The following is a 23,641-nucleotide window of genomic DNA, read 5'->3' as shown; positions in this document are numbered from 1 at the left end:
TACATGTGAGTTAAATCTCCCTCAGTTACCACATAAATAGGGAAAGCTTGAACAAGTGGGAGAGAAAAAGTGAAAAAGCTGTTCCATTTAAATAGATGTCAGAGTGACCTTGTCTACCTCCATCACACATGATTCAGCTCTGAGTGCAGGCTTTTTTTTTTTTTTTTTTTTTTTTAGTGCCCTCTGTAATAGAGGAGTTTTGTCTCTCTGCTTCTAAACCCCCCTTCTTTCCATCACAGAGTAGTGCTAAGTATGTGTGTATTGGGCTCCCTTGTGCCATTTTAGTGAGATGTGTGGCTTTTCAGCTTCCTGAAGCATGCTGGCGATGTCACTGTCCAAGGGACAGGTGAGCATGTGGGATCACACAGGCAAATAGCTTATAGGGAGGTGAAGACAAAATACCCCCAATAAGAGCAATGAGATACACACATTCGTAATGGTTTTGTAAGACTTTCTGGATCTTTTTGTTTTTGTTTTTGTTTTTAACTGGGTCTCTCCCCAGTTCATTGTTCCCCCCTCTTAGGTATAGGTCATGATAAATGGAAGTGTTTGTTGAGCTGATGGGATATGCAGTATGCTGTCAGAATAACTTAGTGTGGGGGCGCCTGGGTAGCACAGCGGTTAAGCGTCTGCCTTCGGCTCAGGGCGTGATCCCGGCGTTATGGGATCGAGCCCCACATCAGGCTCCTCCGCTATGAGCCTGCTTCTTCCTCTCCCACACCCCCTGCTTGTGTTCCCTCTCTCACTGGCTGTCTCTATCTCTGTCAAATAAATAAATAAAATCTTTAAAAAAAAAAAAAGAATAACTTAGTGTGGACCAGTATTTATGCATAATGCCTCTTGCCATCCCAATATACATCCTTGGAATAAAAACAAAAGATATATAAGCTAATCACACTTTTGTCTCCTAAATAGACTCAAGAAATATGCTATACAGAAGATCTTATGTCATGATGTAATTTACTCTAGGTTTAATGGCCTCCAACTTTTAGGGTTGAGTTTCTCCTCATTGTCCATATCTCTTCTCTTGCACTTTCAAAGATGATTTCACTGTGTAAAGGTCAAGAGTGCCTTAAAAGGCCTTGTATGGAGCCTTAGCAGGTGTAAGGCATGCGTGGCTTACTTCCAGTGGTTGTAAAGGAGTGATCCCAACACAGGAATGGGGGGAGGAACACCTTCTTTGGGAAGAGAGATGCTGACCTCTGGGCAGTGAAACAGGGAGGCCTTTTCATATCCACTCATTGGCTTTCCGGGACTGGACTGGACATTTATTGGCTACTCAGCACACTTTCTCACTTTGTGTTCTGTGCCAGTAGAGCCTCTTGCACCATGTCCCATATTGTGAGCTTGTTACAGGTTTTTGATTTTTCAGAAACGTTGTTAGCTCCCAACTTTTGGGTGATTCTTTTCTCTGTTGTTTTCTCGTTAATATAGATGATTTTTGCCATTAATGTCAGCTGAGTGCTGTGTTTTCCATCAGGTACACAGCATCTGTGCATAACACCAGCTGAGTGAACCCCACCTTTTGGACAGGGGTTTGTTAAACCTGCTTCTTCTGCGTCTTTTGCATCTGTTCTCAGGGTAACCAATAGGGGAAAAAATACTGCCAGTCTGGTGATTTGGATCCTGAAGAAGTTAGTAATTTCCTTTATTTCTAATTTTTCAAGGTGAAGCAAGTGGAATATTGAAGTACCGATCATTGTTGTCTTTTCTGTAATCATCGGGTTTCCCTTTAGGCCAGGAATGAATTGAATTTGAAACCAACTAAGAATTTGACAGACTTGGCACTAGATCTGATTTGATTTGGAGGATGGTTCTGTGGTGACTGCTTCACTTCATAGATTCGCATTTTATGCTTACACGTTGTTTTTCCTCGATCCAGTCTCCACTCCCTCCCTTACCGCAGACAGGAGTTGGAATGTGCGTGTCACTGGAATATAAGGCTGGTTCTTATCTTAGGTTTATTAGTGTTTTTGCTGTAGCTTGCTCTGTAATAAATACGATCTCCTGCAGATATAGAATGTAAAACAGGCAATAAAATGGGGCTGGTGCGTGGCTTGCTGTTGTTCTGGTAAATCAGACAAATCAATTATTGTTCTGAGGAGCTGCGCGCTCCTCAGTTTGCAGCCAGCACGCGCTGACTGCTTCCTGTGCCTCCCTCCGCTCCTTCCTTTTCCGTGCGTGCGGGAGTAGTACTCAGTGAGTCATGCTGTCTGTTTCCCTCTTCCTCTATTTCCTGTTGTGTCTGTTCTTTCCTTCCTGGTGCCGGAGGAGTTAGGAACTTTGTTACCAGCGGCGCAAGAGGATAGAGCTGGGGCCGGCATCCATTCCTTTCTAGTGATACTTCTGTAGGTCACTCGGTTGGAGTTTCCGTTCTCTGAACATCTCTGCCTCTTCATGGTACAGAGTTATGGCAACTCCTCTGCTCATATTGCTGTTGCTAGCTTTCCTTCGTTGCTTCAGTAAATCCCTGTGTCTTTTTTTCTGTTAGCTACTGCTGTGTTCCCTTGGACTTTGGTTCCTTGCTCTTGTTACATGGGAACTTTCTCGTAACCTCTCCATGATGATTTTGTTGGACTTGCGTAGTATTAATGATAAGAATTTCCTTAAAGCAGAACCTGGGGTGATCCAAAGACTAGCTGTACGGTTTTGCATCTTTAGTAAATTCACTTCAGCATCCTGGTTGTCTTATATATATGTGTGTGTGGTCTTCAGATTTTCTTTTGAATAAGTTGTAGTATCTTCTTGGTTCCCTCATTAATTAGTGGGTTAAAATAAATATTTGATGTGTTCATTTTATATTTGTATTAAAGTGTCACGATTTGGAGGCACTGGGGTGGCTCAGTCAGTTGAGTATCAACTCTTGATCTCAGCTTAGGTCTTGATCTCAAAAACTGTGAGTTCAAGACCCACGCTGGACTCCACAGTGGGTGTGGAGGCTACTTTAAATAAATAAATAAATAAATAAATAAATAAATAAATAAATAAATAAATAGTGATGATTTTTCCATTTTGGGGAATTATTCTTTAAGGGGGGAAGCAATTGCAGAAATAAGAGAAATAGAAAACCAATTTATAAATTGGGCAATAAGAGATCATGTAATTATATGCTTTGAAAGGTCTTTGTTTGATTACCTGCTGTATACCTAGAAACGTGAAGAGTCATTTCGTTGTGAAAGTAATTTTTTTTTTAAAGCTGTAAAATGAATGTCTCTTTCATCTACAGAATTCCTGCTTCCATGCCCTGTACCTTTCTTGGTCTACCGTTATGTTCACCAACAGGCTTTTGTTGTAGAAAATTCAGGCACGATAGCCAATGGAGGTAAAGAGATTGGACATTGAAGACAGGGCACAATTTGACATTTGCTAAGTGTGTCCCAGCTGTGCAATTCAGCACCTCTGAAGAAACGTTTTATCAAGTGACTTGCCCAGAGGTGGGCCACTGTCAAAGACAGCGTTTGTTACTTGTTGCGTCTGATAATAAAACCTCTTCTTTCCAAAATAATCAGACTTGATATGTCCCTGCACTGAACTCTGTTTCAGGAAGTTTTCTGCCACAGATTTTTCTGTTTGCCTTCTGATTCCTTATTTAACTATGACTTCACACACAGGAGTGCATGCAAATGAGCCCCATAGAAACAGGGTCCTGGCTTTCATTTAAGTGACCTGAGCTCCAGTAATGACTTTTTACTTTCTTCCTTTGTTCAACGGAAGGAGAGAGGAAATTGAGGGAGTTCAGGAGCATTTTTTCCAAATGAAGTGACACCTCTTTCCACAGGGAGTGGCCTCTAGTATAGATTTGGGTATCCTGGTTCATGCTCTTGAGTTTTCCTTCCCGTTCTCTGGGTGCATGTGGAGATTGTTCTTTGATTCTATTTCAAGGGTCCAGATTAGATAAATGAGCCTATTACAGGCTTAGCTAAGTGAATGTTAAGGTATTTGGAAGGCAGTTGATAAAATTTTTGATTCCCAGGTTCAGGTGTGTGATTGGGTTGTTTCTTCTGTCCCATGGCTGCTGAGTGATGTGATAGAACTTGAAATATTTCTGGCCAGCCCTGGCTTCACTCTCCACTTCACCATCGTAACACTACTTAGCCCTGGATTGAACTCATTTTGTCCTGTGGCTATAGCTTATATAAACATCTCAAAGTAAGTCATTTTACTAACATAGACATTCTGCTTACTCGTATTTTAAGGATTTATTTAGCATGCTTCCAGCATATTCCCTACAGTATATGTTGTACAGAATTTTGGAGTCTCTTTGCAGTGTTGATGTCCAGATAAATATACTTGAATCAGAGCGCAGGGTCAGCTTGAAATTACCTAGTAATTTTGTGCCTCAGTTCTTCAAGAAATGATGTTCTCAGGAAGAAATGATAAAATTCCTAAGACGGTATCAGATTTGGGAGGTATCTGAGAATAAAAGCTAATTACCAAGGTTTTGAATTTGGAGTTCTCTTGATAATACGTTACTGCAGCTTGTCCAGTTACTTCACGCACTGTAGAAACCATTTAGTTTCTTTTATGTCATTCAGTCTATCCCTCTGTTTCAGTTTCTCAGTTCTGACTATGTTATTAATTAGTGTTTCCTGAATGGCATTTCTCCTTCTTGGAGTGCGGTCTCTTCACCTGTCCTGACCATGCCTTTCTCCTCCTTTGGGGCATGTCTTTTCTTCTAGGCAGTTTCCCCTTTCTGTCCTCACTGCCTTCTGATCAGGCCTTTCTTGGGCATTTACATAATCACTTACTACCCTGATTTTGCGCTTATTGGTGTATTGATTGGTAACTGTTCTCAAGTTGACATGTGCAGTGGTTTTCTTCACTGGTTTCTAAACTCCTAGGAAAGGGAGGTCTTTTTGTATCTCTTCACAGAGCCTAGTTTAGATTTGATTTGCCAGGTAGCGACCTAAAGCGACTGATACTGTGTTTGGAAAAATATGTGACCGTGGCTGCTCGGTACAGGGTTAACTGTGCTGGTTAGTACCTAGAAGTGGACAGGCTTGTAGAAGGATGCAGTAGAAAGGGTGCATATTTACTACAATATAGGGGCAATATGGGGTCATGATTAGTAGCATGGGTCCAATATTGGAGGAGCCAAGCTCAAGTCCTGGCTCCACTGCTTATGACTTTGTCACCTTGAGGAAGTTATTTAACCCTTCCATGCCGCAGTTTTTCCACTGCAAAATGAATAATAATGGCCCTTATCTCATTAGGTTGTGGTGTGATCAAATGCCTTAATACATGCAGAGTACTTACAACATTTGACACAGTAAGAGCTCAGCCGAGGGCAGTGGTTCACAGGGTGGTGGTGATTATTATTAAATTGCTGAGCATTCTGCTGAGCATATAGAAGTCCTCTATGCATGATAGCTACCACCACCATCAGCAGCTGTATTTGTATTCTAAACTCTTTATCCAGTTCAAGTCCCAGATCATAACCCTCCCTCTTCTGAGTACTTACCGCCCCTTTATCTCTTCAGACTTTTAACATATGCCATGTGGCCTGTTTTTAAATGCATTTGTCATGTTGGGTCAGTGAATGAATGATCAAACCATAAGTATTTATTGAGTGCTGCTTATATGTCACACACAATGCCCGGTGTTGAGGATATAACATTGAACAAGACAGTTACATGCTATTAGGGCATATGCGATTTCTTCTTTCTTTTTCTTTCTTTCTTTCTTTCTTTCTTTCTTTCTTTCTTTCTTTCTTTCTCTCTCTCTCTCTCTCTCTCTCTCTCTTGCTCTCTTTCTTTCTTTTTCTCTCCCTCCCTTCCTTCTTCCTTTCCAGATTTTATTTATTTATTTGACAGAGAGCACAGGGGGCGTGGCAGAGAGAGGGAGAAGCAGTATGGAGGTAGGGGCAGCAGGGAGCCAGATGGGGGTTCAGTCCCAGGAAACTAGAGATCATGACCTGAGCCAAAGGCAGACACTTAACTGCTTAACTGACTGAGCCACCCAGGCACACCTTCAATTCTTTCTATAATTACACTTGTGCTGGGTGGGTGGGTGGGTGTGTGTGTGTGTGTGTGTGTATGTGTGTGTGTGTGTGTTCAGAGCTTATTCCACATGGTCAGAGAGTCTTTTAAGTGATTTTAAAATGAGGTCTAAAGAAGGAGTTAGTGGAAGATCTTGTACAGGGCTAAAGAATGAAACTGTGTACAGGAAGGTCCTGAGGTAGGAAGTTGCTTGGGTTCAAGAGGCAAGGCCGTTACTGCTGAAATATTGAAGATAGTGATTGGAATTAAGACAGCAAATGATTGAAACATTTACTTTGTGATTCTTGAGGAAAGCTTTTGAAATTTGTCTGAAGAATAATGAGAAATAATTGACAAGGGAGGGACTAATTAGGTCAGCATTTTATAATTGTGTATCATCCCCTCCCCCACCCTGGCTGCTGTTGGAGATAGACTTGAAGCGAGAGTGGCTTTAGGACACTGGCTACCAGAGGACTGAACAGTGGCTAGAACTGGGCCTGTGGCAGTGGATATGGAAGGATAAATTTGATATCTAGTTTGGTGGTAGGACTGGTAGAATTTGGCCATTGCTTGCATCAGGGGGATGAAACCAGGTGTCATACGTGAGCTCTTTAAGTGTCCGGCTACAAATAACAGGTGATTGGTGGTGCTGCTTTTCCCATATGGTGAACACTGGTGTTGTAGATTTGGGGGGGAAATTAAGAATTTCTGGACATGTAAACTGAGGTACCCGTGAGCCATTCAAATGGTCCAGAGCCCCAGAAAGTGGCCTGGGCTTTATGCATGAACTTAGGGCTGTTGGGTATATATATGTGTGAATATACAAAATTCCCAGAGAATATCGAGAGAAGAGTCCCTAGGCCAAGTCCTTATCTCCAAAATTTAAAGATCATGTATGGGTGGGGTATCACCCACCAAACAAACTTTAAAAAGGTGCTTCCTGAGCTATCAGAGGAAAAGCCTGGTAACTAAGAGGAAGAGAGCCTTACAACCCAAGACTTGACCGTGCTGCTTCAAGGTCAAGAAGGATGAAGATTGAGAACTATCCAGTGGATTTAGCAACACCAGTTACTTGTGACTTTAGAGCAGTTTTTGTGGACTGAAGGGGCATAGAGAGCAAGAGCTAATTGTCCCAACTGAATTATCCCCCAGGAACAATGTCTTACAGCTCTGTGCCATCACTATTAGGAGTTTCCTAAGAATAGTAAGTAGATAAATGTGTGTAATGATGGTGTCTGTGTAGTTTTCAATGCATAAGAAATCCAGAGCATCCATAATTACATATGCATTCTCGGAGAAACATATGACAATGATGGGAGATCTTTCAAATTCCTTTGGGTATATTGATCAAAACTCTTTGTCTGAATTCTCTGCCATCACTCATGCATTCAGGGGTACTTGGTTTCCATTGATAAGCTAAATCCTTAGGGTCATACTTCGAGAACCCCAGTACAATATCCACGTGTGATTACATTAAACCAGAATTGGAAAGTCACTGGGTGAGGCAGAGTTAAATCTGTATTTTTCTTTAGAAAGAATTAGAATTTCCCAGTACATCTAGAACACTACATTTCTAACTACCCTTTTCTGTAAGGGTAGTTTCATTACAATTTAAGCCTATTATCACTATGGAAAATGTTGAATTTGGCTCTTATAAAACTGAAGAGACAGTTATCTGACCTGAATAATTTGTGAGTTTATCTGGGCAGAGCTAAATCAGCATTGAATGTTAATGTATTTTCTTTTGAAAACAAAAACTTACACATTTTTGTACCACAAATTTTCTGTCAAAATTTTTGGTTTTAAATGCATCAAAAATAAATAAGCCAAAAGAAGAAAATGATCTCTACTACTACCATCAGAAATCTGTCAATAAAAATACATCTATTTACCAAAATGTGGGGTTTTTTTTAAATCCCCCCCCCCAGTCCCCTTTAAATGATATAAAGTATTTTTAGGACAGAAACTTTGTTTTATTCTTAACTACACAATCAGTGCCTTGAACAGTGCCTGGCACATAGTAGGTGCTTAATTGCCTTTTCCAGTTAATTCTATTTTTGCACATGAATGTGTTCTTGAACCATACTTTCAATGTCTACCTAGTCTTCTGTCTTCTCGATGTACTGTAATTTATTTCATCAGCTTCCTATTCTTGGATATTAAGCTATTTTGATTGTTCTTTTCTTTCATAAACAACATATTATTCCTTTAGCTAGTTCATAGTCTGTAGTTATTTTCTTAGAACAGTCCCATAAAGTGGACACTTAGGCCAAAGGAGAGCATATAGTTGTTGTTGTTTTTTAACATCATCATGTGTAAATCTTTTTTGAGTGAAATGATTAGATTTTTGGTTTGATATATTCTTCAAAACACTGATCACCTTCTGTCTTAATTAATAAAAACTTCTGCCATTAATAGTTGTCATTTTTCTTCATGTCTCAAAAACTAGAACTTTCTCTTCCAAATGTTTTAATTATCTATTTTTATTAACTCTTTAAAAACGTAGTGCTTTGCAACTGATGAATAACTGAACTCTACCTCTGAAACTAATGATACACTATATGTTAATTGAATTTAAATAAAAATTTTAAAAATGTAGGGCTTCAAGAAACCGAATTAGATATAATTTAAAAAGCTTTCTTTAAGATTCATTGGACCTAAATTGGTATGTCTCCAGGCAAAAATGAATGTTCAAAGTACTTTAGGAGGTTTTGGAGTTATTTTAATCCAATAACCTTTTATAATATTTATTTTGATTTTTTTAAATTTTATGTCACAGGTTGCTTACTGATTTTTTTCTTTATCCTTTTCTGAAGTTGGGTTCTTATCTCAGGTGGGGTAGAGTTTAAGCATGACATCAATTTCCTTGCCCCTGAGTCCTTGATTTGCCCATGAAATGAAACTCCTGCTTCATCAGACTGTCTTTTAAATTCTTTACTCTGCACATATTATTTTAATTATCTCTCAAGCCATTTTCTGCTTCTGTAATAAATTCTTACCTCTTGCCTATAGAGATTTTGGAAGTGATAAAAATTGATCTGAAACTTTGAAAGAAAAAGTGTATTTCAAACCTGTTATTTTTCATTGTGGCCTTGTAAGTGATATCCAGAACAGTAGACAGTAGACCGGTTGATTGCTTTGTTCCAGATTCTTGCTGTCACCTACCGTGTAAAAGCTGTGTTTTTAGACCAGTCACATGCCCCTTTTCCAGAAATGTTCGGGATGTCTATTATGGTTTTCCGATAAAGACTCATCATTTCATTCTTAGAAGAGTAACAGCACAGTTGTTTTAAAGATTTTATTTATTTATATGAGAGAGAGGGTGAGCGGGAGGGAGAGGGGGAGAGAATTTGAAGCAAACTCCAGGCTGAGCAGGGAGCCTGATGTGGCGCTCGATCTCATAACGCTGAGATCATGACCTGATACAAAATCAAGAATCAGACACTTAAATGGCCACCCAGGCACCCTAACAGCACAGTTGTTTTAAATGTAAAGGGTCTTTTTCTGTTATCATTGTTTGTAGTTATCTTTACCAGTTTAACCTAGAAATGCTTCCTTTAACTATTTTTTAATCAATTTAATTCTTTATTACAAATCAGATGTCTACAGTCTGGATAAATTACATGTTTTTTTGAGAAATGTTTAACCTAAAAATAATTGGAAGATATGTCTTCCAGTGTATGAAGTTCCTCTAGATACTTTATTATTATTACTGTGCTGATGGATAATGAAAGGAACCTGTCTCTTGACTCCAAGTACTTATGGATAGTGTTTTTCCTGAATAAAACTACAAAAGCAATACTGTATTTACTTACCTGACCTCAGAGAGAGAAAACGTTTTCTCCATAAAATAAGAATAGGATTATTTATTTGTTTATTTATTTATTTATTTTTTTAATGGAAGGAAGTAAACCAAGAAAGAGGAAGTCATGGATGTAGAAAACACAACCCGGGATAGGATGTGAAGGGAATTTCCAGGGTCTTGGTGAAGGAAAGGCCCAGGACATCCATTGTGAGGCAAGCCTCACGGGCCACCATGCAGAAGTCACAGGAGAAAGGAGGGGAGCACTCCAGGGAAGGCTATAATTTGCAGAGTCTTAACACTGAATATCAATTTAAGAAAAAATTGTAATAATCTGCTGGGAAGTTAGAATATGGAGAAATGGGGAAAGGGACAGTTTGGGATGGGGGAAAGAAAGTGGGGTTTATTCGTAGAAATTTTTCTGGACCTTACAAATTATGAGTCATAACTTTGAGATAGTTCTGTGGTTTGGCAGACTTGAGGAAGGACATCCCTTGGCACACCGCCTCGATGGGCTTCACGAAACCTCATCCAAGTTAGAGAAAGAGGATTGAATATCAGAAGAAGGCAAGCTTGGATACTTGATAGTTTATTCTAACTAGGTAAATACTTCTCCACTTTTTATACAAGGTACACATATACCACCATCTGCTCTTTCTATGCTAAATTTATAGTACAAAAAAAGTCTTGTAGAATAAGCCAAGGGCATTGTATTTCCTGTTGATGATAAAATGCAGATTTTTCCACTAAAAGGCAATGACTTCATTTCTAAAGGTTAAATTGAATGGTTATCCACAGTATAATTTCAGCTGGTTAAATTTAGGAAATTGAAAGTCATTCAATAAAAGAATAATCTCTGAGCTAGTATAGAATTTTCATTTGATAAAGAAGTGGATATTATTTCATTCACATTAAGCCATATCACATGATTTTATTTCAAGGTAGAAAAAAAATGTCAATCGGGATCTGTACTTATTGGTACTTTTTTTCTTAATTTGAACAACATTTCCTCTATATAGCCCGTTGAGGATGTTATCATGCTTTCCTTTAGCCATTGCCTAAGAATTAATACTTTCTGATGCTGCTTTTGGGAAACCCATAAGATTTTTTTCAATGCTCTTCTAACCTCATGATTTTTCTCATCTAAACTATTTTCTGCTTGAATTTTTAAAATAATTTATTGAACAGTTAGATAAAGTAGTTTATCTGAAGCATGAAAAGTACTTCATCTTGAACTTGTAACTCTCTGAGATACTTAAAAATTAGTTGACTAGGAAGAAGTTTTTCTTAAAAAATAAAATTTTGCATGGGCTAACTAGGCCAGTTTTTTTATTTTTACAATCTAGGTTTAATTATAAAAATATATCTTCGTAGTATATAATTCTATCAGTTTTGACAGACGTACATTTTGAGAAGCAGTGTATACATGTAATCATCACCATATTCAAGATACTAGAACTATTGCATCATCCCAGAAAATTCTTCCATCCCCTTGGCGTCCACCTCTAGTCCTTCCCCTAGTCCCTGGCAGCCGCTGATCTGTTTTCTGTCCTTACACTCTAACCTTTGCCACAGTGTCCTATAAATGGAATCATGCCTTTGAGAGCCATCCATGTTGTTGCCTGTATCCTTTTGCTTGCAGAGTAGCATTCCATTGTGTGAGTGTACTGCAGCTGGTTTATCCATCCCCTGTTGAGGGTGCTTTAAGCTGTTAACAGTTCGGGGTGATTACAGATGAAGTCCAGCTCATATTCTGGGGTTCCCTAATCTATTTCTGTAATGCGATTTGACTTTTTCCTAGTCAGGTTGCCGTGATTGTCCATCAGAATGCTGCTTTGCCTATTTTTCTTCTAAACACAGGTTGTATCTTCTCATATTAGCATTGCCAAGTCCTTTCTTTTATCAGTATTGGACCTTTTGGAAAGAAAATAAATGGTGGACCAGACCGACCAAATACAAATATTTATAGACACCTGTCCTTTGCAGGGCTACTGAGAGCAACAGGCATATCCTCAAAGTTTCTTTCAAAGTCTGATTGCAGAGAAATTTTCTTTTCCTCCATATTTGGGACATGAAGCTCACTTTCACTGACATGCTTTGTGGCTTTCTTCCAATTTGGGAGGTGTGCCGTGCTGCTCCTTCTGCCCTTTGGTCTGTCCTTAGCTTGCAGGTTTGGAAGCTTTGCTTAGCCAGGCCATCCCAACCTAATAATCGGTAAAAGAGTAGAGTCAAGGAAGAAAATGGAAGGTTGTGTTCTCTGTTGAGGGTGCCACTGATTGGAACGCCTGCCTCCTAAGCTCAAAGCTGTCTCACAGCCTAGTGCTTCTGCAGTTGTCCTCCTGATTCATGCTCCCAGGAGTGGAGCCCAGACCACGAAACATTGTTTCTCCTTTGCTCCAACATGTTGGAGGGAGGCCTGAGTGAGGTTCTGTGCCAAGGAAGTAAATAGTGTGAGAAACTGTCAACTATAGACAGCACTTAATGAAAGATTATTGATGGCCTAGCTTCAGCACCTTTTTTTTTTTTCCTTGTTTCCTTGTAATTTTTTTAGAGTATTTTTCGCTAGGTTCTCTGCTATGCTGACTTCATTCCTGTTAAACTTGCATCTCACTGACGTTTATGCCCCTAGTTCCCTCACACACACATCACCATGAAGCATCGATAACCAGCCAGGGAAGATTGGTTTCAGATTTTTAAGTGCTTTGTGGTAAATGTTGGAGCTGGAGGGCATTCCCAAGTATCTCCACCCAGGGTCCCATTTATATCAAGAGATTATCGTGCTATATAGCTGGTTCCTCACAGAGACTCACAGCCTCATTCTGTGAATTAAAACATCAGTGGGAGCCATAGAGCCCAGGTTGTGGAAAAGAGGATGAGGGTGGAATGATGGGTGATTTTTTTGCCTTTCTGGTAGAGGATGTACTTATGATTTGTCTTCCACAGAGCTGCAGGAGAGAGCCTCCAGGTCTGGGGAGCCCTGAAAAGATCTGTGACTATGACGATGAGTTGTCACAATACAGCTTAAAAAATGAGTGTGTTTGGGTCCTGTCCTTAGGTATTAGTTCTGATCTCCGCGCTCTTTTTCCCCTCTGTATCTGTTCTTTTGTACACAGAGCTTCTGCCGCTTCGGTAGTAAGATTGGTTGGACCCAGACAGCGTTGTGCTCTGGAGGCCTAGCCTCGGGCCGGCCCAGTAGAAAGGATAGTCCGCGGTCACAGGGGAGAGCCCTTCCTGCTTTGCTGGAGCGGGCGCTGCAGGGCTCGGTTGTACTGCCAGGCAGCTTCGTCAGGCTGGACAGACCTCTTTCAAGTGTGGTTTCTCACGTGCTGGTGGAGTACCCCCATGGTACCCTAATAAGCTCTGCATGTGTTTGTTTTTCGTTCTTTTTGCTATGATGTTAATCAAAGAGTGATTGTGATGATGAAAACTAATTAGTGAGCTTCATTATTAACAGTTCCCTTTTGAGACTTGCCCATGATAATCCTGATTAATGGTAAACTAATAGGTTTACTCTGATTTCCATTTGCCTGTGCTGTGTTGTGTGTTGTGATGTTTGCTTCTCACCAGTGACTATGTTTATGCCTGCCAGGTGGGTATTTTCAGTGGAAAAATCATAGACTTCACTTTGCTAGCATCGAGTACAAACTGACAGCCTAAATCCTGTTCCAGAATTCACAGAACTTTGATTTATATTAAGTTCTGCTCTTCTAGGATGCAGAGGACATGGGTGTCTTAAGTAGCATACTTAGGGTCCTCGGTCCTTTGCGTGCCATATAAGGATTATTCTTCCTCTGCCTTTCCCCTGCTCTCTTCTGCCCTCAACTTTCCCACTCTCTCAAACGTGGTAATTCATCGTACTAAATCATTTTCAACATGTGCTTGCTTACACATGGTACTTTATGGAGACAGGTTGCAATCTACCTGCTGAAGGGCTTTTCCTGTAGGCGTTGACATGTGTAATCTGCATTTGGAAGAGGTTTGGCCTGACAGGCCGGAAGTGAGGACAGAGTAGGAGTGTATAATTAAGGTGTCTTTACAACCTTTCCCTCTCTCTGAGGATCATCCTGCCTTTCTTTGGGGTCATTCCAAGCCCCGTTCCAATAAGTCTGAGGTATAGATATTAGCATCCTTTGAAATGAAGTCACCCCAGGCACATTTGTTGCACCATTACTTTCTCAATTTCAAGGTGCATTGAGGAGGCAGAAACATTCCTTAAAGAGGTGCCATCCACAATAGCAAGTTAAATGTAGCTAATGCAACCTTAAATTAGCTTCTCTAGGATTACAGGAAAATACTTATGTGTGGTTTGTTTTGGAGCGCAGGTAATGTGAAAACTAGCAGTGCAACGAAGAAAAGACTTACTGCTCTGAAGTACAGTTGCTTCTTGATTATTTACACCAGTGGAGGGGAATATTGGTGCAGAAAACTATAGCTAATTTATCTGCTTGGATTCTCAAAGCCTTGAGCCGGTGTGATTCCAGGTAACTATGGCGAAAGGATTCCCGGGCCTCGTGTACATGAGTCACAGCATGGAAAACCTGACCATGAGAGTGTCTGCAACTAGACTTCCGACAGAAATACTTGATACTGAATAGTCTTACCTTGAAATGGGCCATTTGTGCCTTAAGTCTCGATATTGTTATCTCTTTAAATCCGAGGCCTTTAATCTTTAGTTTTAAAAATAGCTTTTGGAGTTACAAGGTTATAAAGACACCTTTGATTTCACTAAATCTCACTAGGTGCTGCTTCAGGATTATTGGAGAATTTCAGATGTCATGTTAATATTGTCATTTGAACTTGCTCACTTCACTAGTCCTTAAGATCCACGTGGCATCTTCAGTTCCTCAGTGGGGCCTAAACTGCTGTTACACTGTTCCTCATAATCAAGTCTTCTCTTATTTACCTAGTGTTGAACTTAGAAATGAGTGTAAGAGACTGAAGCACGTTGCTGTACTTGCACGGGCTCTTTGGAAGGCAAATCAGAGCTTGACCACATTCAGTCAATTTTATGGTAATAACAAACAAAACTCCTAAAATAAATAAATTCCATAGCTGAATTAGCAGGGAATGATGTATGGCCACATCACCTGAGGGAACTTGTCAGTCTGACTTACCAGTCTTTTCAGATGAGTCACTGAAACAAATTTTAAAGGTTTCAAGAATTTTTGTATTGAAAAAGGAACATGCCAAGCAAGGGAAGCGCTTGAGATGACAAGGAAAGACAGACACCATTGTCTGCCTGTGATGGAGATTTGAAAGAGCTGGCATCTTCTGGTGCTTACATTCCATTTAATTGACTTGATAAGAATCTTTATTCTTAAAAATCTGTGAACGTGGGTGAAATTTTTTATCTTTTCCCTTAACGGGTGGTTCACAGGCAGATGATCCTCTTCAGGCATTTGGAACGATGAGGGAGCTCCATGTCTTGTCTTACAATTTGGCCTCTGGAAGTAAACATGGACAGTTGTGGTAGGCTTTTAAAATTTGTTTCTGCCATGCCTTCAGTTGTCATAGTTGGCTTTCACTTCTAATCTTTGTCATAATCAGTGGCATGTCATATTCTCTTTGCTATCTTCCCATATGTTGTTGTTTCTGGATTAGGACTGTTAAATTGTAGGTTGAGACTTAGGAAGAGTCAGGAACTTCTTCTTTTTTAAAAGTACATGGCTGATAGTAAGGCACCTTTACTCCTCCTTGGTTCCCAGTCTGAGAAATTCTCTCTCTTGGTAAAGTAGATAATCATTTAGCAAAATAGGGTGAGAGTCTGCTCCAGCCTTCTTTTTGTATTAATACCTGTGTGTGTGTGTGCGTGCTACTGTTATTCCTATAAGCACCTTTTTTTCCCTCCAGATAAATACATCCATATGACAGTGAGCAAAAGTCTGTTTCTGAAAAGTACGGATTATTGCAGTTTTGAGGGGAAAGGCCCTCTCTTCAGAGATGTTAAGTTGCCTCATGATTTGTGATAATCAATTTGATAATTGTTGTTGACTTACTGATTCAGCTCATGAATAATGTCCCAGATTTAGACTAGTGTGGCCAAAGGATTTTAATCAGGTAGTGCTTTCGTTCCCATGGAGCATTTGTCTTGCTTGACTGTTCTGAACTTCAGCCAACTGCCAGAAAGGCCTTGTCCCACTGTATATGTATAGTAGAATGTGTGTTGCCTAAGTGCTCACTGGGGGAGTTCCCAACTCACTAAAGCTCATTGTTACCCTACCTTTTACCAATGTGCCATTAGAGACACTGAGAATGGATGACTGTCTCTCCTTTTCTCTGAGAATCTGTTTGAAGGGAAGGATGAATCTCATTACTATAAATACTGTTTTCATCCCAGCCTACCTCACTGCTTCTGAATGAGAGGAGCCCCTCTGGCTGCTGTGAAAGCTCTCAAATACTTGATGGCTTGTTAAATTTTCATTATCTAATGTGCATTAATTTAGATACAATAGCTCTGTTGCTAGGAGCAGAGTCAGAAAGGAAGAGCTTGGCGGAGTGCGGACTGCTTGTGTCACAGGAGTCAGGAAAGTGTGCAGAGCTTGCTGTCCTCAGAGGGAGTTTACGGTTCTGCTGGCTGGGCTGAAAACCTCGGAAATTCTGACGGCCCCTGACTACTCCCCATCACATGCACTGTGACGTTTTGGCGCTGCTTACTCTATTATCTGTTTCATTAGCTTGAAGGACTGAAAGGATTCGAAGCTCTCTGAGAGCTCTGAGGTTCAAAATGTCCGTGGTTTGGTTACTCTTGAGGGAAGAGGGCATGCACGTTGTGTTTTATGTGTGAAAAATGTTTTAAAGTGCCACGCAACCATTTCATGTGTTTTTTTTGTTTCTATAATTGTTCATGCTGACATGATGTGGAATAGGTCCCCATGGAGCATGTCTACTGTTAGAGATTTACCAGGCTGGGAACAGGAACAGTCTGCCCAGGTCCCAGCTCGCCCCTGAGAAGCACTTAGACCAAGGCTCACTATACAGGCACCCAAAGAAGGCTGCACTCTTGATGTTCAGAAACAATGAGCTCTGAATCTGCATAACCCATTGATGGTTAAAGGTGAACTACGTTGGGTTTCTTGGGAAGGGGCTTTATGTAACACACCCTGGGAGTCACTTCTTTTTTTTTTTTTTTTTTTTTTTTAATGAAAATTAAAGATTAAATTAACCTCCATGAAAGGCTGGTATTAGTCTTCTCCCCGTCGATTTTGTTGAAGGAAGAGAAGCTCTTTGTTGTATCCTGTGAGGAATGAAATTTTCATTTCAAAGCACCTTCCTGACTGGTATATCCATTGAGTGCATAGTAACAGAACAGAGGGAAACACACAGAATGTTCTGGAAATTTCAGATTAACTCTGTTTCTTCCATGGAAGTCACATGGGTATCTTGCCTATGTCAGAATTTCAGGATTGTCTGTTTTTCTATGGTTATTTGCCGAGCTTTCTATGGTCTGCCAGACTTTTTGCCCTAGAACAGAAAGAATCATTTGCTCAGATTTTACTTTCTTCTAATGATTTTTTCTTTTATCCACCAGGATACCCAAAAAGCAAAGCAGTTTCTGCCCTTCCTTCAGCGGGCGGGTCGTTCTGAAGCTGTGGTGGAGTATGTCTTCAGCGGGTCTCGTCTCAAGCTGTATCTGCCAAAGGAAACTTGCCTTATCACCTTCTTGCTTGCAGGTAGGTCCTGTGCGCTGTATGTTCTGATCATTCTCCCCGGAGCTCAGAGGTCACAGCTGGAGGTCACATGCCCTCCTTTCCCTTGTGCTTCAGGTAGGACCTCGAACCAGTCTAGGTGTGTTAGTCTCTAATTGAGATGTGAACACAAAACTGCAAGATTTGACCCAACACTGGGCCCTCTTCCTGCTCCTCATTTCTACCAACCGCAGGGCACAGGAGTAGAGCAGCTTGAAAGACAACACGGATCTTTTCACAGCCTGAGAGAAGGGAATTCCAGACAAAGAAAAATACTAATGATGGAATTCTCACAGTCGGTATTTCCCATTTGGGATAGACCACCCCTGCCATGTTAGTCATGGATAGTCCACCAAGGAGCTGAGACACCCTCCCCTTGTGTCTCCCTAGGCAGTGCCGTTTGTCTCTCTTTTAGTCTTTTCAGCTGTCATTAGGATCTAAATCCTTTATGAAACGTCAAACATGACATTACCTTCCCAGGCTCCTGCATCTGTTGTATTTCTCTGTTGCGCTAAGTTTGACGCGCTAGGGCAAGCCACCCTTTCTTTGCTGACTGAATGCGCAGCTTTCTTACCCTATCTTTTCTAGTAGCTTAACATTTCACAAGCCAGCAAGACTGTGTATGAACTGTGTTCTTTGAGCAATTTCCATTTATGCATTCAAGGAGCAGACTGCTTTATTTCTTCCCCAATGGCAGATAATAAAGTTATTTATTTCCAGTCAGTACTTCGCAGAGACTGTGGTCTTTGAGAGAAAGTGTCATTTTACTTCAACAGCCCACACCCCACCCCTATACACACAAACATTCACTCACCCACAAAGGACATACATATTCCTTTGTGTTCTTCCGATGCACATTGCCTTTTCTGTTGATACCCTGCTCCCTCCGCACTCCTTCTGTTGGGATTCTTGAATAGAATTTGCCATGGGGGAAGAGAAATGGGAGCCATTCTTGCTGTCCCCTGCCACATTGCCTCAGCCTCCTTTTCCTAGAAGGCACCAATAGTTTCTTCTCTGGATAAGGGTCTCCCTCAGGCCCTAACTAAATGGGTTGTTATGTGAGATAAATCACTCGCTGAACACATGGCCGTGACGTTCTCTGCTGCTGCTGGGCCACCACTTCTGGCTGAGGTGCTCTCTCACACTCCTAAGAAGTTAATGATCACTGCACAGCTCTGCAGGCTTTCTGAGGGGACTAATTGAAGTATGACATGAAGCTCAGGGGCTGCTGAAGGAGGGGCCAAAACAAATCCCTACCTTCCTGGACGGCTGTACTTTGGTGAATTGTAGTAAACTCAGGGGCAGCATGGCAGTGTGTGACCGAGGCCATTTGTGCCCTTTACTTAAGATTTCGAGAGTAGAGAAGTTTCTTATCAGTGAATTCTTGTTGTTACAGAATTTGAAGTATACATTCAACTTCTCCTTTGTTCTATACCTGCAAAACAAAAGCATCCTCTTGTCAGTGTGGAGCTTTATCCCAGAGGGGAACACGAGAAAAAGTATTATTCTTTCTGGGAAACTTGGCCACAGGTCTATAGGGGAAAGAAAACATTGAAGTTCTGGCTTCTCAATTCAAAACTACCTGAATGGAGCCAGCTCAGAGCTTAGACCTATCCTGGCTGGAGTTTTCCTGTAGAACCCTTCTGGTTGTACTTTCGTTCCCATGGAGCATTTGTCATGCTTGACTGTTCTGGACTTCAGCCAACTGCCAGAAAGGCCTTGTCCCACTGTATATGTATAGTAGAATGTGCATTGCCTAAGTGCTCACTGGGGCAGTTTCCAGCCCCCTGAAGTCAGACACAACGCAGCCTGGTCACTCAGTTCCACAGCAGCCAGTTCCTGTGTGTATGTGGCATTATTCTAACCTTAGCAATTCGAAGGACAGTGCCCAAGGTAACTTATATTCTGAAGGATAGATTACCAAAGCAAATACATGATAAAATAGAAGCTTTTACATTTTTCTCCTGCCATACTATATGCAGTTATATTCCGCATCTTCTGATTTCTTTAGAAACTTGGCAAGGATACAGGACAGGGAAAAGTTCTAAGAGCACGCAGACCTCAGTTTGAATCACGGCTCTACCCTGCACAAGCAGGTGACTTTAGGGAGGTGTTTTACTCTTGAAGCTTCAGCTCAGACATCAGTTAACTGGAAAGTGTTTCTTGCCTCTTAGGATTTTTGTGAGGCTTTTATGAGATGTGTAAAGGGTTCAGAACAAGTCTGCCATAAAGTAGATTATCCATAAATATGTTTCCTTCCCCTTCCTCTCACAAAGACTTGGTGAATTCATAACTAGAGCTCTTCTTAACTCTCATAGGGAATGGCATATTGTACAGTGTGTGTGCACATCGCTGTGGCCCTACCGTGGAGACTTTGACCTATCAGTGGAAATAAATCAAGGAAAGTTGCTGTTCTAGCCTGCTCCTAAATGAGCAGAAAGCTCACTGATAGGAAGACTCCTGGCTTTTCCCTTTGAGTTTAGAACGAAGAACTCTGCATCCTGGTAAGCCATTGTCCTAGGTCTCTGGAAACTCTAGAGGGAAGGCAGACATGTAGGCAAACTGCAGTGTTGGGCTCTAGGTGAGAGAAGTCTTTACAAGGCACAGAAGTAACACAGAGGAGGGAGTGGTCAGTTACTTAGAGGGAAGTCGGGGATTGTCTCCCTGAGGAGCTGCTACCCGAGCTGCTTTTGAAGGACAAATAGGAGTTGGCGGTGTTGGGACAGGAGGCGGAAAGGACGAAGAGAGGAACATTCTAAGTAGAGGTTAACAGCATGTACAAAGGTGTAGAGGTATGATTTATCTTGGTGTGTCCAGGCAACTGTGCCCCCTTTGGTATTGGTGGAGTATAAGGAGTGAGGTGTTGGGGTGGGATGAGGCTGGAAATGCACACAGGATATACCATGGACCCTCAGAGTCACTCAGGGTATTGAGCAAGAGAGCGACATGCTCACGCTTGTGTTAAGAAAGTTTATTTTGGTGAAGACGTTGGAATAAATGAGGCTGGAGGCTGAGAATGCACTTACAGAAGCAAGAGGGGTAGAGGCCTAAAATCTGGCAGTGAAGAAGAGGAGAGCTTGGAAACGTATTGAGGAGGAAGACTTGATAATTCAGAGAATGATTGGATCTTTTTGGTCAGAAATGGGGATAATGAGTGTAGGAGGGAAAGTAACTCGCCCAGGGCTTGAGTTTGGGCAGACTGGGATATCCACCAGCAAGGGCAACACCAAAGTAAGAATAGGTTTTAGGAACAGAATAATTGGTGGTCGGAGGATTTGGTGGAGAATCCTGCAAGTAATGTTCAGGAAGCCAAGAGAGGAAAGAAGTACAAGGAGTCGGCAGTGTCAGATTTTACCTAAAATACCAAGTCAGTAAAAGCTATGAAGTGATTTTATACTGTTTATCAATTAGTAAGTCACAGATGACCTTTGTCAGTGCAATTTCATCAGAGTTGATTCAGCTAAAGGCAGATTACAGGCGATTAGGGTGTAAATGTGGGAAATGTGGAACAGAATCAAAAATAGAGTGCTCGTTACAAAATTCTAACAGAATGCAAAAGGAATGCATAAAAATGAAAGCTAAGGGGTCACAGTAACATTCTAAGGATGTCAGCAGCTTGAGTGCTTTTATAACTGTAACTCTTCAGATTGGAGCAGAACGTGGCATTGAGTTGGAAAAGCTGTTCAGTATACCTATTGTTTTCATAATACCAGTTACAGAATGTAAAACTCAACAAAATCTTCTTGGCAAATGAGGATATAAAAAAGGTGGAGTGAGAAAGTATCATAGGGAACATGAGAAGCACTGGTCCGAATCCTGAAGAGAAGAAAGCCTGCAAGGAATTGACAGAGCGATGAGCTAAAGGCGACAGCAGGAATGAGCTGGATAGAGAACGGGATGGAGGGGGTATCCTTAGATGAGGGCCCCTTGGTCTTCTGAGAGCAGCTACAGCAAACACTGAACGTGAGTGTAGACACAGACACGGCATTCACATTGTGGGGTGGCTCACCTGGACAGGGAACTCCATGGCGCAGCTTTGCAGGTGTCTGTGGGATGTGCTCTACATCATGGAAAAAGGGCATTCTGCTGGAAATGATGTCTCTCTGCAGCCAGGAGGGAGTTTGGGCTGTGATTCTCAAGGGGAAAGTCAAGATGATTGTTCAGCAATCCCGTATGTGCTGCTCTCATTAATCCCAGCCTTTCAGAGAGCCCTCTGGACTTTAAGGTGGGGTGGACACTTTCCATTTTTATGTGGCCTTTTTTGGGCAGACGGCCCCACAGCTTGATAGGGAGTGGCATTTGGCCTGAGCCAGCTGGCCGCTCTGTCACGGTTCCTGCACCCCTGTATGTGGAATGATTGCTGGTCAGATGGGATGGCAGGTGGGGCTGTAGCTAACAGGTCAGTGCCTCCTGAAAGCTCTTGCCCTTTAGTCCTTTGAGCACCTGGCTTAGGTTTGTCGGTGAGCAGGTGACCTTACAGCATCAGAACGGAGACTGTTGACGGTCCCTCTGCCTGCCGCTGTGGCCTCCTCCTGTGCAGCCTTATTTCAGCCGTAGAGGCAATCACAGCCAGGTCTTGTCCTGAGTTCACAGGGAAGCCCAGATCCCCAAGCAGCCCCACGTTTGTTTGAAAGCATCCTTTTTCCTCATCTAGCATTTGGTGTGCCCCATGCTTTTCCTCCCATTAGAACAAAAGCAGTTTACCCCAGTCTTTATTTTTCACTTTTTTTTAACTTGTCACGTGCTTCACATTTTAGTACTGAGGTGCACATATTTGCATATCACTTGGCCTTTGATTCACATTTTTATTTAACAGCATGGAGTGTGTGTCCTAGTGCTACATGTGACCTTTACAGTACATTTCCTTATTTTGAATTGCTTTCTTAGCTTTAGGGTATCTGGGTCATCCTGAGGGCATAGTTTAGGAAGTAGTCCTATTGACAAAGCAGAGGCAGATATCAAGTTTGCCTGTGAACCAGCTGCCTGAATTGGAAGAGAATAATAATTGAGGTGTCAGTGCAAAGTAATCTAAGTAGTCTCATTTCAAGTATTTGGTGTCTTCTGCTAAGTCACTGAGCCCACCCCATTTGCATTTCCATGTTCCTAAAGCTAGGACAGCAGTATATGAGGAATTAGGGACCGAGGCAGGTTTGGAGCGCGGGGGAGTGGATGTCAGTCATCTTGGTTGGATCCCACGGTACAAATCACCTAGAAGGCAGCAGCCACCTGGCAGGGGGCTCCCATGTAGATCGCAGCATGTGACTTTTAATTAACCAGTTACCTATTCATATGAAACAAGACTAGAAAATGAGACTTCCCTTCACCTGCCCTTTGGCATTTTTCAATTTTTTTTCTCTCTCTCTTTGATTACAACTCCCCTACTAGAGCTGCATTATGACAAGGGATGCAGTGAGAAAAAGGGTCTAGATATCTAGGGTTTGGTAAATTTCGATGGTGGTCATGTGCATGATGGGTAAACTAAAGGTTTGGTTATGTGTCCTTCCACCCTGAATGCCTTTGAGGAAAGTATCTCATGCCCCTCTTTCTTTTTAACACCTCTTCTCCAGCTAGTCCTAATAGGAATATCAACTCCCCGTTTCAATAGACCAAAAACTTCTAATGAGAGGAGAGGGAAGGTGAACAGGAATATCCTCCCCATCTCCTGGCCCCAGGAATGGTGGATCCCCATTGATTACCAGTGCCTAACCAAATTACACAATTAAAGCCAATGTATGTTTAAGTGAGAAATCCCATTCTGCTATCACAGAGGTGCTAATGAATCAGGCTGTTATGTGGTTGTGTTTGCTGGGCTTCTATCCTTAATTAAGCAATTACAGGGTCTGCTGATACTTATGAATTCCTTTCAGATGCTTTAATTGAATTGCAACTTAATGGGTATTTGTAAAGTGGGGTATTCTTTCTCTTGGGACTTCCAGTTTGATTCTGTCTCTACCACCTACTTTCATTTGGGTCCCATTACTGGAAATGGACAGCTTGACATGAGACTTTTCTGGAGCAGCTCTAGTTCTTCACTTTTAAAGATACCATTGTATGAATTTTATGAGTTATGTTCGTGTCAGGAGGTCGTGGAGGATCACTCATTTGGAAAGCATTAGCACAATAAACAGGTTGGGGGAGCCTTTTTTAATGAGGCCAAAATTTTGCAAGCCCTCTGT

At 41.5% G+C, this 23,641-nt stretch overlaps 1 protein-coding gene across 1 annotated transcript in view; it reads left to right on the top strand.

The window, feature by feature from the left end:
- Nucleotides 1-23,641, top strand: part of SND1 (staphylococcal nuclease and tudor domain containing 1) — a 406,385-nt gene that overhangs the window by 241,362 nt on the left and 141,382 nt on the right. The window contains exon 15 of the mRNA XM_045792715.2: nucleotides 17,309-17,450. Coding sequence (XP_045648671.1) covers nucleotides 17,309-17,450 — 142 coding nt within the window. The remainder of the gene's footprint in view (nucleotides 1-17,308; nucleotides 17,451-23,641) is intronic.

The sequence above is a fragment of the Ursus americanus genome, chromosome 3 (assembly GCF_024610735.1).
Source record: "Ursus americanus isolate L20-20 chromosome 3, mUrsAme1.1.p, whole genome shotgun sequence".
In the NCBI taxonomy this organism is placed as follows: domain Eukaryota; kingdom Metazoa; phylum Chordata; class Mammalia; order Carnivora; family Ursidae; genus Ursus; species Ursus americanus.
This window is presented reverse-complemented; position numbering and strand designations above follow the sequence as displayed.